Source organism: Lutjanus erythropterus, chromosome 13 (genome assembly GCF_056507025.1).
Source record: "Lutjanus erythropterus isolate fLutEry1 chromosome 13, fLutEry1.hap2, whole genome shotgun sequence".
In the NCBI taxonomy this organism is placed as follows: domain Eukaryota; kingdom Metazoa; phylum Chordata; class Actinopteri; order Lutjaniformes; family Lutjanidae; genus Lutjanus; species Lutjanus erythropterus.
Window position 1 is genome coordinate 18,219,666 of NC_139329.1, and position 14,154 is coordinate 18,233,819.

Below are 14,154 nucleotides of genomic sequence, written 5' to 3' on the forward strand. Positions count from 1 at the left end.
TTGGTGTTGAATCTAATTAATTCAATTTAATATGGCTGCATACAGTACATGTGCCAGATGGACATTATAGTAAACCAAATGCAAGTTAGCTTGGGAACCAGAAGAATCTGCTGAGCTCATGTGTTCATTTGCAAATTAGTCTTGCTATGCCAGACTAATAATAGGTAAGATGGTAAAATAGTCAAAGTTATGAGTCTTGAAAAAACAACAAAAACAGAAAAATCTCTGAATAATATCATCAGCATAGAATGATACATTGATAACAAAAGGTAGTACAAGTGGACACATCGGCAGACAGTTAATAGTGCATCAGAAACGTATAGTTAATAACCGATATCATAATAGATGACAAAATCCAACACCACAGACTTAACACACCTGACACTTTGTACCTGTTCTACTGGTTACATTAACAGTATTGATGACTACAGTAATACTGTATAAAATAGCCCTCTTGTAATAATTTGCTGAATGTAGGTAAGCTTTAAACTATACTTTACTGGACCTTTAAAGAATAGTTGGAGGGGAATATTTTCAAATGCTGCTACAATCAGCCCTTATGGAATCTATATACCCTCATGTAGGATGAATGAACATCAGATGAAAGAAGTGAGGTAGAATGACTTAAAAGAGAAAGAAAGAGATAAAGAAAAGTCTTCCACGATGAACTTAATACTACTGCTTTAGTAAATCAAAATGACTATTTTAAAAGACGGTGATGAACAACAACATTCAATCAGGCCAATCCAGTCAGGCAGAACTGAAGACGCCTCTTGGATGAGAGACGAAACGTCTTCAAGAACTCTATCAAGTCCAGTTGCCTACTACAAACTTTGATACGAACAACATTCAGGTGTAAACCTGCTTAAACAAAATTTAGGACGATGGAGATAGGTGCTTCAACAAAAGCAGGCTGAGATTGTGCTCGTGCACTGTATGAAAATTTCTACCTTAACCCCAAGTCTTTCAGTTAACAGTGCTCGTCAAAAGCAGAGCTGCATAGGGCTGGACTCGGATTTGAAGAATGATGAGGAAGGAGACATTACATTCTGATCAACACGGTGGAAATCAGGAGAACAGCTTTTTTTGCTTGACGTAGGCATCAAAACGACACTGGGCATAGTCCTGCAAAATGACATGGTTTACATTAAATACGCGAGGGACAAAACATTATTCTGTGCACTGAAATAAATGTAGTATGCAGCTGGTATTTGCATCAGACTGCAAAAGAAAAAAATCTCCTTACCATATATCCAAACTCGATCTTGGATATCTTTGCTTGAATGATGGACCACAGCCCCCAGAGGAAGTGTGATGCTAATGCATACCTACAAATCAAAACAAAAATGGTGATGACAAAACAATGCTGTGCTAACTTTTAATTATACAAATTCAGCACTGCTGTAAATCATTAGAGCACCGTGTTATACCTGTTAGCTTCAATTATCATGTCCTCTTCAATCTGTGTCTGGTCCTCGGCAATGTCTGAGTGGTTCCTCTGTTCTGCCAAATAATTTCTGATAAAAAACAGCTGAAATGAAATGAATGAAAATCAAAATGAAGTGATTAAATATGGTAAAGTAATTATTTGTTGATTTGTTACATTATTGTTTATTTCTGTAAAGTGAGCAGAAAGAGAAATTGAAAAACTTGAATTGAGAAGTGCATTAACTAGTTTTACCACTAGATGGCACCATGTAACCAGAACGCTTGCTGTATTCTACTGTACTACTTAATGAGATTATCATAGATCTTGGGTTTAGATTGCAGCATAGTATAGTATCTGTCTGAGCTTCACAGGGGGAAGTGAGTAGAAAAAATATCGAATCATCTTCATATCCAAATAGTAATTATCAGAGTGAATGCTTAAATTGGGAGGGTTGGAACGGTGTTTTTGTGGCTAAAATCAGTGATGCTGCATGATTATGCAGAAAAGTCCCAACACCATCATTGTCTAATGCATTTAATGCTCCTCTAATCTTTAGTATTTCCTTAACACAACATTTAAATCTTAGTTTAGTTGAATCATAAATGTTGTCTTTTTAAATAGCTCTCTGTGCATATGTAATTTGAGGATTACAGTTCCTAGAACTAACAGTGAAGTGTTCTAAGCAATTCTGTTTAAATTTGATTCTTGTGCTGTGAGTTTCTATTAAGAGCAGGGATTAGGTCAAAGAAAAGTAAACCGTATTTATTTGACTATAAGGGGTTTAGACTGACCTGCTGCTCTCTGGTGGGATAGTTCTCTGCTGTGGCTTTGTAGAAGGGCCACTGGTTGTAGGTGTAATCATACATCCACTCACAGAAATGGTTCCCAAAGTCAAAGCCCCTACACAACAGAAAATATAATAATATTTATATTAAGACACAAGGGAAGAATATAGAAAAACACTTATTTGTACGTTAAAGGTATAAATATTGTTAATATATAACTTGTGTTCTGCTCAAAACTAAACCGATACCTTTCCATCAAATCAGTAAGACTTTACACTTCACCTGTAATTGTAACTGCTGTACTCAAAGTCTATGAGCATGAGTCTGTCTGTTGAGGTTTGGTCCCGGTCCTCCAGTATCAGAATATTACCTGCAGTGGCAAAACAAGACATGAGAGAACATCCACAGAATCACAATCTTTAATTACTTCGGCCACTGTCAGGTTTAGACAAGAGCTTAGTTTGGCCTTAAAAAACATGAAGTGTTTTTTATTTATAGTAATGACTATCTAAACTTTTCAGACTGATCACCACACCAATGGTTTGGTGAGTGTATGTAAACAAGTATATAAAGGAGGTATTTATGGTATACTGTATCTACTTCTTCAGCTACCAGTAAGACTTCTGCAATTACATTTCTTTGCTAAATAGAAAAAGCTCTTCTGCAGAATACATTGATATTCTAATTAGTTTTAGTATCACTAAATACACAAAGGGGATTTAAGTATGTGGACATGTCCAAATGTTCTTTTGCTCTGGTCCCTTAATTCCAGTGATGGTAAAAATTTAACATTTCACCATGATAGTGTCCCAGTGCACAAAGCCAGGTCCATGAAGAAATGCCACATGGTTTCTGCAAGTTTCAACAAATTAATTCATTATCATTTTCAAACGGTATGGGTCATAAACCTTTACAGACCACTAGAATATCGTGATCACCCAACATTAGTACCAAACATTACAAAGCAAAGAAAGAAAATCCCTGCAGCCAAGTTTCAAATTCTTGTGGAAAGCTTCCCAGAAGAGCAGAGACTGTGATAGCAGCAAAATAATGCACATGATTTTGGAAAAAGATTTATCATCTTAGGTGGTTGGTTGTCTGTTCTGTGAAACAGTCCCATTCATTGGAGGCTCAACCTCTGACTAACACATCTACTTCAAAGGCTCATTTTCACTCATAGGATGAAGCATTTGAATGTGAGCTGTCCCTATTAATAACCACACCCCAGCGTTCCTTTGACTTATGCAATATATTGCTCTCAAGTCAGAGGGATCATCAATCAGCCCAAATAGAGGTGTGAGGATAAAGGAGCAATGAGCGGAGAGGATATGTTTGTTTTGTTTTTTTTTTACCTTCCTGGACGTCGTTGTGGCAGAACACCACTGGGGATGGAGTCGCTGCCAGCAACTCACTGTTGTAGAGACAAAAGCCAGACGAACAGAGAAGGAGATTAAAGAAAAAAGGGAAAGAAGACAAAGAATATTTTAATGCAATTATTTGTACTGGATAGCAGGTATATGTGGGGGTATCAGAAGTATTATATACTAAGCAATTCAAAACATCTATATATGGCCCCAGTCAGGTTACCAAGCATATTCTTGGTGTGCGTGGTTGTGAAAGCTCCTTTAGTGCTCATTGACCAAGTGGCAAAAAAAATGAAAAATGAAATACTTAAGTGCAAAGAAAAACACAAGGGGCCCTATTTTACCCCCAGAGCAATTTCACTGGCACAGCTGCCATTTTTGCCATGTCTGCAAGAGCAGCTAGATAGATAGATAGCTTGCGCGTTCTAAAAATGAAGGCAAAATGAAGGTGCATTTGCATTAGTTTTTGCAGGTGTTAATGAAAACTATTTACTAACTATTTACACATGAAGCCTGCTTTCGAAGGTGCCCTGCCGTCTGCAAATACTGCATACTCTCACCCTTTCTGATTGGGCTATTGCATCTTTGGTCTAAACACCCGTGGATTAAACAAGGCACTTGGGCACAGCTGATAGGTGTGTCCTGCTGTGCGCTGCTTGTGCAAGGGGCGGGACAGGGCAGGACACCCCTGCACCGCTGGTACAAAAAGGCAAACTTTCAACTTGTGCTTTACATTAGTGTAAGATAGGGCCCTATGTGTCAGTGTAATTGAGAGAATGGCCTACAGCAAGCTGAGGAAATAGAACCTCGAAGTCCTCCATCTGTGTAAGCAAAAGACATGTTTATCAGCTGAGATACGTTTCAGGACCTCAGATGACTCCAGCAGAAGGCAAAGGGATTTCCAAGTTACATCTGTTTCAGTGTGAGAGTCATTCATATCCAGAAGATAACAAACGTCTTCATAGATAAACTCAGACAATAAACACTGGGCTGATTCTTTGTCGGCTGCTGAAGTCAGACAGGACTCAGCAGTGAACTCGTGGAGGCATGGGGACAAAGGTCAGCGATTAGACTGGAAACAAAAATACAGCTGTCACTGAGACTAAATTCTTGTGTGTAACAAATCTCCAACTACAAACCCTACAGCCTTTTTCATGTAACATACAATCTTTGTATATTAATACACAGTATATTAGCTACTCTTAGCATGATCTTTAACACCTAAATACATTTTAGTAGTAGTCTCATCTTGTCTGGTGGTCAGGACATGGTGTACTTGTCTATGTGTACTTTTCATCATCAGGTAGGACTTAACTGTTGTAAACCCAGTTGCATCATTAATCTGACTTCACAAAAAACCTATTCACAAAGTAGAATTTACACTGTTCAAGACCCAATAGGTGTCTTTTATGTTATAATTTGACATTTTGTTTGAATTCAGCAAAAGTTACTTGTATGCAGACCAAAACTTAATCAAGCCTTTAGGCTTCATTGTGACTCCCTAACATGTTGGCTTAATATAAATGAATATGACTGAGCACAGTTTAAATGACAGGACACCCAATTTGCTGTCCCACCTTGGTTTTCAGAATCCTCATGTCAGTTGTAATTTTAGAGCCTCACTGACAAACAAGAGGGTCTACACTGGGGATGTTAATGATTTATTATTAATGGCTGTTAAGAATTTTACAGAAATATTCATTAACTGATAAAGTATGTTTTGTGTACTATTTCTCCAGAGCTCACAGGTTTTCTCACAATTTTGTTTGGTCTTAATCTTAATCTAGAAATGGCAGTGACTGCACCCCTTTCAACATTATTTTGAGCAGTTTATTGAATAAGGACAGGCAGACAGGAGCAGCGGTTTTGGCACAAAACCAATGTGCTGCTATAATTGTTTAAATAAAACTTAAACTGACAACAAGATGTGTGTTTACATGTGTAAAGTCTTACTGATTTTGTGTATCTTATTAAATTTTAATGATTACTCAATTATTGTTAACATATTCAACTATCAGATCAGGAAAATGCACAAAATCTGCAACCATAGTCTGCGTGCACTCATTTAATTAGATTAGATTCAAATTGTCATTGCATAGGGCACAAATACTGAGACAACAAAATGCAGTTTAGCATCTAACCAGAAGTGCAAAAAGCAGAAAAGTGCAGATTAATGTACAGATGTATAATGGTAATATAAATAATAAATAACAATTAACAGTAAGAGGTAGATATGAATATAGATGTATATAGTATATGATTGCTCTCCTGTCATCTGGGACATGATGATTAATCAAACATTCTTGGGGATTTTGGTGGTGGCCTTGTGTAATGTGAGCAGTATACAACAGTCTGAACAGCCACTCTGCCTGAAGTCGAAATGGAAATTACAGTAGGTAATATGAGCTGGCTCTGACTAAACAACATCTAGTGCGCACTTGGCTTGAGCAATAGTGATTGCATCATCACTCTGCTACTTGCCTTGATAGTAATTTAGAAACAGATGAATGGTACTCATCTCTCAACCTTCCTTAAACCTACCTACCACAATTTTTAGGCTGTACATGTGCTCATAAAGTCACTCCATTTAATGTACAGTATTTGTCCATCTAAGGCCCAACTCACCGCAGGCTATCTAGCTCAGCAGGCAGGTCCATCTTCATCAGCTTCTTATACTTCTTCACATGCGCCTCACGTATAAAAGTAAGGTTCATTACTTGATCCATGTATCTAAAAAGGAAAAAATAGACAGGATGTTTAATTATTAAAAAACTGACAGTTCTAGTAGAAGAAAGAGAGTGATATCAGGTGTCCTTACTTGTCAATGGTCCCAAACAGCCACTTGGGCTCTTTGTTAAAGGGCATACGCATTCCATGGAAACGTGACAACTTTGTGGCAATCTCAGCTGAAACAGCCGGGTCTGAAAGTTGTTCTGTCCGCATGCGGGTATTCTGGGAAAACAGAAAATGCTTTCTTTACAGTAGGATCTAGGTCAAGTAAGTACACAAGGACCCTTAAAAACAACTAAATGCTATTGTTCAATATTTATAAAATATTTATGTATTTACTGTAATCAAAGCACAAAATTATACACATTATAGTTTGTCCCTGAATGTTGAATGTGTTTATGCAATAACATACGGGAGAGAAAAAAAATGCGGGTGCGTGCGTGTGAGCATATTACCGGAAGGTACTGTTCTAAGCGTCCATCAGGGAAGATGCCATAGAGTTTTGGCCCAAGAGTTCGTTCTGCCAGGATGGCAAACATCACGCTCTCCAACACCAAGGAGTCCACACCCTATGTCACAGAAAAACATACAGACAGGTACAGTTTGATGTTGTTTTTGGTTTAGTTTGGTCTAACGTCCATGTGGAGAACGACAACACTGGATTGACGCCAATAATGGTATTATATTTTCTCACCATGATAAATAAATATGAGCAGTCACACACATTACTGGATAGGTAACTTCATAAGATTCCCTAGTAGACAAACCAACCTGTAAGATAGCTCCATAGACTCTGAGAAGCACCTGGCGAGGTTCCTCTGCCTCAGAGTGCACATGGTCAGGCAAGCTACACAGGTACAGTAGATTACTCAGTCCACCACTGCAAAACAAAACACCAGTGTTATCACATCTGAGCAAAGTTAACATCACCCTACAGAATGTAGTCATAAGTATTAGTCAGATAACACCAGCAGCAACTTATAGGCCATGACGCCTGCCTGATCAGCCAATTATTTTCACAATTTATTGATAAACCATTTAGTCTATAACATGTGCGTTCAGCTATTAAATTACAGTTTAATAACTATTTAATAACTATTTTGTTCATAGGATTGAGTAATTCTTTGAAGATGTTACTATTGACTTTGGCAAACACTGATCAACATTTTTCACCATCCTCTGAAATTTTATAGACCAAAGAACTAATTGATTAATCGAGAAAATAATCAACACTGATAATAATTGAAAAACAGTTGCATCCCTAATAAGAATAGCTGAAATATTGATATCTGGATTTTCTTTCTTTCTTTCTTTTACTCCCTTAAAAAAAAGGTCCAAAAGTCTAATATCGATCGGGCCTTAAAGCTACTGTCATTAGAGGTTAAAAACATTAAGTGAGCCAAGTAAATGATGGCCCTTATACAGTCATCACTGGAGATCAAGGGAGCACAACAATGGTCCCTACACATTAACATGTAACAAGAACTGACTTTAATTCTCTCCGTAATTATGCCTAGGACATTATTTTGATTTGTGTCCTCAGTGGAGCTATACTTGACATTATTAACCTGACAATGCTGATCTGAAAATCCTCCTCATCGATGGTCTTCCACGACCCTGACAGAAAGTCTCGGCACCACGCATACGCCCTGCCCTTGGTGTCCCGGTCTACCTCCTCGCTTCTCCCATCCCGGAAAGACTCTGCCTCCGAGTCGTCATCATTGCTGGCCCCAGAAAAGGGACTGGGGGTCCTCAACATCCTTTCGTTGATGACCAGCATGCTTCCCAATGACTTCTTCTCGGCTGGAGGACCCGTATCTTCTGTTGTTACAGTAGGAATGTTTCTGAACAGCCTCTCCGGCCCTGGTGTATCTGCCCTGGCCAAACCCTCCTCACCACAACCGCTACTAGTTACATTCCCACTCGACTGCATGCTGAGTTTCCGGGCGAAGAGTGCTGAGGGACCGGTGTGAAATGTCGGTCTGAGGCGGCAGGTGGGAGTCGCTGACGAGTGCAGTTCGCCGGTAAAGCTACTTAACCGGAAGAGCCATACATAGCTGGCTGGTCTGAATCGCATGAGGGGCAGTTGATAAGGAAGTATAAATAATATCCGATGACTGTTCACTTCCTCGCAGGCGCACCCAGCTACTGGTGATTTGGACCGAGCAAAACTGGCGTGTTCAACGTCCAATCACAATTCACTTCCGCGTTTATATGATAAGCTCATTGGTCGCTGCTAGGTTGTACACGTCAGTTTCCCGTAGCATACGCCGAAGTTTTCTGGGAAATGTAGTTTTTGTTTTCAGCCAACTGTTTTTGGTGCAACTATGGATATGGGGAATATTATAATTAATGAGAGTCCACTGAAAGATCATGTGGTGTTATGATAAAGGTTATTCTCCTGACTTATCTCAGCAAGGCTGGAATATTGCGTGAACTTTTTAATATCCTGGTTACAAGATAATCAATTTAAATTATTTATCATTCTACAACACAGAGTTGCAAAACAAGATAACATATGTCGTTTCGTCTATGCTACTTACGAAAAACAAAAGATTTAAACAAAATTATATTAGCCTGCAGTAAAGCAGGTGAATAAATAAAGTCAGAAATACAACTATTTCATACGTCAGAGTTTAATTGAGGAGATACAGCCTGAGGCACAAAGCTGTTCTGTAGTCTTGTGATATGGAAGTATAAAATAAACTTGTCAGACAGGGTGAACAGTCTGTGGTTGTGGTGTGTATTGTCTTTTAGTATCGCTTTGGGCTCTACACAGAACCCTCACCTCTCAGATATCACTGCTGCTTGGTGTATGTGTACCACTTATTTTCTGGGTGTTTTAAAATCAGCCACTGCTGTTGCCAGTTTTTGATGTTTCCAGTTTAGAAGCTTTCTGTTGATTGTCTGTAAGAGTTAACAAAAACTTGCACTTGGTGCAGGAATTTTGCCTTGGGTTTTTAATCCTGTAGTCTGGGGAACAGAAGGTGACACTTGAAGGCATGATATACAATATTTTACTCCAAACAATGAAAAATAATGTATAGACTCAAATAAACACAATCCCTGTCAACGATTACTTATGAACCACTAGAGGTGCTCGGTGGTGTCAGAATCTGCAGAGACCCTGCCCTCTGCCTGTATTTCTCATTATTTTTGTCTGGCACGCTTTACCAACCCAAAACATTGGTATTTGACATCCTAAGAATGAGACTCAACAATCAACATTTTTTCTGGTACATTTACAAACAGTGCTGACATATTCTACTGATTCTACCTTTAAAATAAGGCCATCTATAATCATGAATCCTCATGTTAGTTCCTCAGCTTAGTTAAATAAGACTGATTTTCTCTTCTCAGATTGTCTTATTTTAATAATTTGTAAAATGCCCCAGCAGATGAAGCTATACTTACAAAACAAGATGAAACAATGTTGTTTATATATATATATATATATATATATATATATATATATATATATATATATATATATATATATATATATAGTTTCCTTATATTATTGAAAAACACACAATATCTGATCTGATCTTCTGGATGTAAATTACTTTTTATTGAGGTATAGTCATATATGTAGTATCTGCAGTATCATTATTAGTTTGTAGACTACTTCTGTGAGGATGCAGTATAAATAATTTATCTGAATTATATTTTATGAGATCAGACGACACAGTCAGTGACATAGAGATTTATTTGAAACTCAATCACTTTTGAGCAGGGATCAGGAACAGAGTTTTCATCAAAAGCAGGTTCTGTCTGAATGTCATTACTGTTCAGCGATGATAATCTCCCGACTGCTGACCACAGTGGTCTCAGGTCTGCCTTTCTGCATGAAAGAAGCAGTATCTCTCCCTGTGAAACAGACATGGTAATAGTCAGTTGCTGTGAAATGAAAGATGTTAGATGTAATTTACTATTATGGTGAAGATATGTTAAGCTTTTCTGATTTCCATATCACATGATTCATGTAGCTTCCTGTATTCATCTTAGTCAAAAACAAGGGAAACGGACTTCAGACAGAAACCATATTGGTGCTGTGTATATCATCATAGTGAAAACTGTACTACTCCTACTCACTCTTTCTGAAGCACCTAGGTTCACAATTATTTCCAGCAAAAGGTTGGCACACAGTTGCTTCACAGTGGATATACACCTGGTGAAAAAGAACAAAACAAAAACAAAAACAAATTAATTGTTTGCATATATGATAAGATGATATTAAAATGTTTTTTTTTTCTTAGATACTTGGATCCTCTACCTTTTCCTTGAGAGGAATCATGACCTCTGGGTCTGTAACCCCTCCAGTGGCTACAAAAGTGAACATCTTGAAAACAAAACGCCTGTGGTGGGTTGGGTACATGAGTCCTGATGAAGCGTCCACAGGGACCAGTTCGGTCAGGTAACGGTCATCACGGTAGGGGCAGCTATGAAAAGAGAAGAAAGTGTGGAAAAGAGACTGAGGATAGCATCAAAAAATTTATTATAATCGTTGATCTCCAAGAAGGACCAACACTTACTCTTACCCATCAATCAGCAAGTCCCACTGAGGAAGACTATGAGGGTAGGGGCTGGAAGTTGCCCAGCATCTTCCAAGAGTCAAGACCAGGCTGGGATCAGTCCTCTCCAGCATTCGGATCTCAACCCACACGGGATCCCTGAGCACCTTTGTGACGGGGTAGTCAGAATCCACGTAAAAGGAGGTGTATGCTACGTCCTCTGTTCAAGCAGAAAGACTGGTTGGTGAAACAGTCGCTGTCAAATGATGCCAAATGCAGAAAATATGTACTTCGCTCTCACCTTCCACGCAACCCTTGACGGTACACTGTCCATTGGCCAGCCTGAGCTCCACACGCAGGGGTCCAGGAGCTGCAATTGAAGGTGGTGAAGGCATCCCGCCAACCTCAATAACAAGAGCCTCAACTGTGGTGCCAATATACCTACACTGGACAATCAGCCTGAGTCGAAACATAAGCTCTATGTCAGTCAGCCAAACAGTTGAAAACATATAGCAATATCATAATGAACCAACCCTGACCCACTGCAGAGAATTCAAGATCATTTTTTTATACTTTGAACAAATATAAGTACATACTCATAGGTGCTATCCCTGGTAATGGCTCCGTATGGTCCAATAGCAACTTCATATGAAGAGGACATCCTGTTCTCATAGATTATTACACCTGGCTCCTCCTACAATCAATTGTCAGTATTTCAATCATTATTGCTATCCAACTAAAATGAATACAAATCAAGTCTAACAGTCAAATGAGTCATAGCCCTTACCGTCATGTGAGTGCCGCAGGCAGTGACAGGGAATTGGTAGATGGCAAAAGCTGAAGTGGTGCCAACAGGACCGCAGTTTGCATCACTTCCCAGGAAAGCAATTGTCTCCAAGTCGATGTTGGGTAGGGTGGCATCCCTGGCTACCACCACGATGAACTGGGCGTCCTTGGTACATTGAAGAGTCACTGAGAACAACAAATTATAAAGCAAAGACCAGTGTTCATGCCATACCCTTTGGACAAATAGGATGTCCATGTGGTTCTGTGGGAAATGGAGAAACACTTACCATGTTTGCCATAATAGCATGTGCGTCCATCAAAGCAGCAGTGTATAGCCTCACACTCTGAAGCAGAAATGCTAGGAAGCCCACACTGTATCTTGTACTGTTCAGCCACTTCACAAGTGTGAAATGTTTCTGTGGGCACCTTGGGCTGCTGGGGCTGCTGGGGCTGCTGAGGCTGCTGAGGCTGCTGGGGCTGCTGGGGCTGGTGCTGTTGGGATCTTTGGAAATATTGAGCATCAGCCAGACAACCCAGCAGGACAACTGCCAGGAGACAATCACAAATCAGCTTCATTGCCACGGTTTCACAGCCCAGAGTGATTCCCAAAGAACACCAGATGCTGTGAAAACTGTGGTGTGAATATGCTGACTTTTATAAGGTTTGGGTAAAGCTGACTTGTGGATAACTTGCATCCTATTTGCTGCCAACAACTGCCAATCAAATGCTCCACTCACTGGTTGGTCTGTGGTGATGCACTGAAGAGATTAGAGAAAATGCCCCCAAAAAAATGTCACATAGATATTACATCAGGAGATACAAACTGCATACATGATAGTAAACATACCATGGTGTGTACATATTAGACAATATTTATTGTCTAATATCTAATCCATGCTGGCCATAGAGAGCCCACTGATTGTTATTGATCCCAAATAATGAAATTCCAGCTTGTTTAATCAATTTCAAAACAAAAATCTCCCCAGGGTCTGTATGACCTACAACGTGCAGTCATGCTGTATTTGTTCATCAGGGCAGACAAAACAAATACCTCTTCTTATCTTTAAGTGTATTTACCATTGCTAAAAACATAGAGCATCATGACGGCTAACCGTCTTTCTTATGTAAGATATAAAGTGAGATTCAAATACACAAGCATCTAGAATAGCCTCCGATTTGTCCAGTCTGTGGTTATATGACAATCCTTGACTGGGTTCACCTGACATAACTAGAAGTTAATTTATGACAAGTCAAAACATTAGTTTAAAATTCTACAGTTCAGTTTTGACTTCCAAATATCTCCATTGTTAAATGCAACTAAACCTGTAGATATCGTAAATGTAGTTCTGACTAGTCATGATTGGAATTAAAGATTTCTCAATTATTCCTTTGAATATGTGCAACTTTAAAGATCTTCTTAGTTTTGAATTGGAGTTATGATGATAGGAAAAACTGAAACATTGTCTTCCTCTGAATCTTTTCTGTATCCTAGCTACAACCTTGATATGAGAACATCAGAACTATTTACTCGGACATTTTTATAAATGTCAGAAAAAAAACATTGTATGGTTAATTATGGTTAAAAAAAAAAAAAAACTGTATTAGTTTTTATTTGAAATATTTTTGTAAGAAAAGCAAAGAAAATGTTGCCACTCTGTATTTTGAAGGATGCTTGGGAATAGATTATATTTAAAAAAAGGCTTATGGAAAATTGAAAATAATATTAGTGGTCACTTTTTATCGAAATAAATTGAAATAATAGGTAGACTAATATAACACAATGTCTTGAACTGATGCAGAGGTGAGATCAGATTCTTATTAGACCTGCAATTCCAAAAAAGTTTGGGATACAGTACAAAAACAAGATATTTAACATTCAAACGTATTAACTTTTTAGTATTAACAACTGAGGACACTATTTGTTGAAGTTTCAAAATTGAAATTCTTTCTCGGGTGCTCAACAGTCTGGAGTCTCCATTGCTGTATTTTGCGCTGCATAACGCACCGTAAATTTTCAATTAATTTTCAGGCAAGTCTAGACTGCAGGCCAATCTAGTATGCAAACTCTTTTAGTCCAGACTGTTGTAACATCAATAAATGATAAATGGCTTTTGCTTTGCCTGGTAGAGTCTTAACTTGCATGTGTAGATGCAACAGCAAACTGTGTTTACTGACAACAGCTTTCTGAAGTGTTCCCAAGCCCATGTAGTATACTTTATACAATTATGTGGATTTTTAATGCACAATTTAATGCAGTGCCTCCTGAGGGCTCAAAGGTCACAGGTATTCAGTGTTAATTTTCAGCTTTATGCTTAGATTTATGCAGAGATTTGTCTTAATTCTTTGAATCTTTTAATGATATTATGGATTGAAGGTGGTGAAATCCCTAAATTCCTTGCAGTTTTGCATGGGGAAACACTGTTTTTATACTGTTTTGCAGTATTTGGCCATGCAGTTTTTCACAAAGTGATGAACCTCACCCCCATCCATGCTTGTGAGTGACTGAGCATTTTGAGAATGTCCCTTTCATACCCAGCCATGTACTA

At 38.5% G+C, this 14,154-nt stretch overlaps 2 protein-coding genes across 2 annotated transcripts; both read right to left on the reverse strand.

The window, feature by feature from the left end:
- Positions 1 to 939: 939 nt before the first annotated feature.
- On the reverse strand, positions 940 to 8,473 carry chkb (choline kinase beta). Its single transcript, XM_084734731.1, has 11 exons — positions 7,877 to 8,473; positions 7,080 to 7,188; positions 6,764 to 6,877; positions 6,397 to 6,530; positions 6,204 to 6,308; positions 3,567 to 3,625; positions 2,497 to 2,584; positions 2,221 to 2,329; positions 1,431 to 1,531; positions 1,247 to 1,328; positions 940 to 1,125 (listed from the first exon to the last, which is right to left on the reverse strand). Exons 1-11 carry the CDS (start codon positions 8,383 to 8,385, stop codon positions 1,069 to 1,071), a joined length of 1,467 nt encoding a protein of 488 aa, XP_084590857.1. The 5' UTR covers positions 8,386 to 8,473; the 3' UTR covers positions 940 to 1,068.
- A 1,560-nt stretch (positions 8,474 to 10,033) lies between these two features.
- LOC146316423 (zona pellucida sperm-binding protein 4-like) lies at positions 10,034 to 12,248 on the reverse strand. The gene is made up of 8 exons (XM_084735106.1): positions 11,896 to 12,248; positions 11,610 to 11,794; positions 11,419 to 11,516; positions 11,124 to 11,281; positions 10,850 to 11,042; positions 10,585 to 10,750; positions 10,404 to 10,479; positions 10,034 to 10,178 (listed from the first exon to the last, which is right to left on the reverse strand). Exons 1-8 carry the CDS (start codon positions 12,182 to 12,184, stop codon positions 10,093 to 10,095), a joined length of 1,251 nt encoding a protein of 416 aa, XP_084591232.1. The 5' UTR covers positions 12,185 to 12,248; the 3' UTR covers positions 10,034 to 10,092.
- Positions 12,249 to 14,154: the final 1,906 nt, after the last annotated feature.

Bases quoted from the DNA above. Each gene is read 5' to 3' on its own strand.
- chkb (XM_084734731.1), bottom strand. From the start codon at position 8,385: ATGCGATTCAGACCAGCCAGCTATGTATGGCTCTTCCGGTTAAGTAGC. The intron at 7,189-7,876 runs GTTAATAATGTC...TTTGTTTTGCAG, and splicing joins TTTCAGATCAGCATTGTCAG to TGGTGGACTGAGTAATCTAC. The intron at 1,126-1,246 runs GTAAGGAGATTT...GTCATTTTGCAG, and splicing joins AGATCGAGTTTGGATATATG to GACTATGCCCAGTGTCGTTT.
- LOC146316423 (XM_084735106.1), bottom strand. From the start codon at position 12,184: ATGAAGCTGATTTGTGATTGTCTCCTGGCAGTTGTCCTGCTGGGTTGT. The intron at 11,795-11,895 runs GTAAGTGTTTCT...TGTTGTTCTCAG, and splicing joins ATGCTATTATGGCAAACATG to TGACTCTTCAATGTACCAAG. The intron at 11,282-11,418 runs GTATGTACTTAT...GTTTCGACTCAG, and splicing joins ACCAGGGATAGCACCTATGA to GCTGATTGTCCAGTGTAGGT.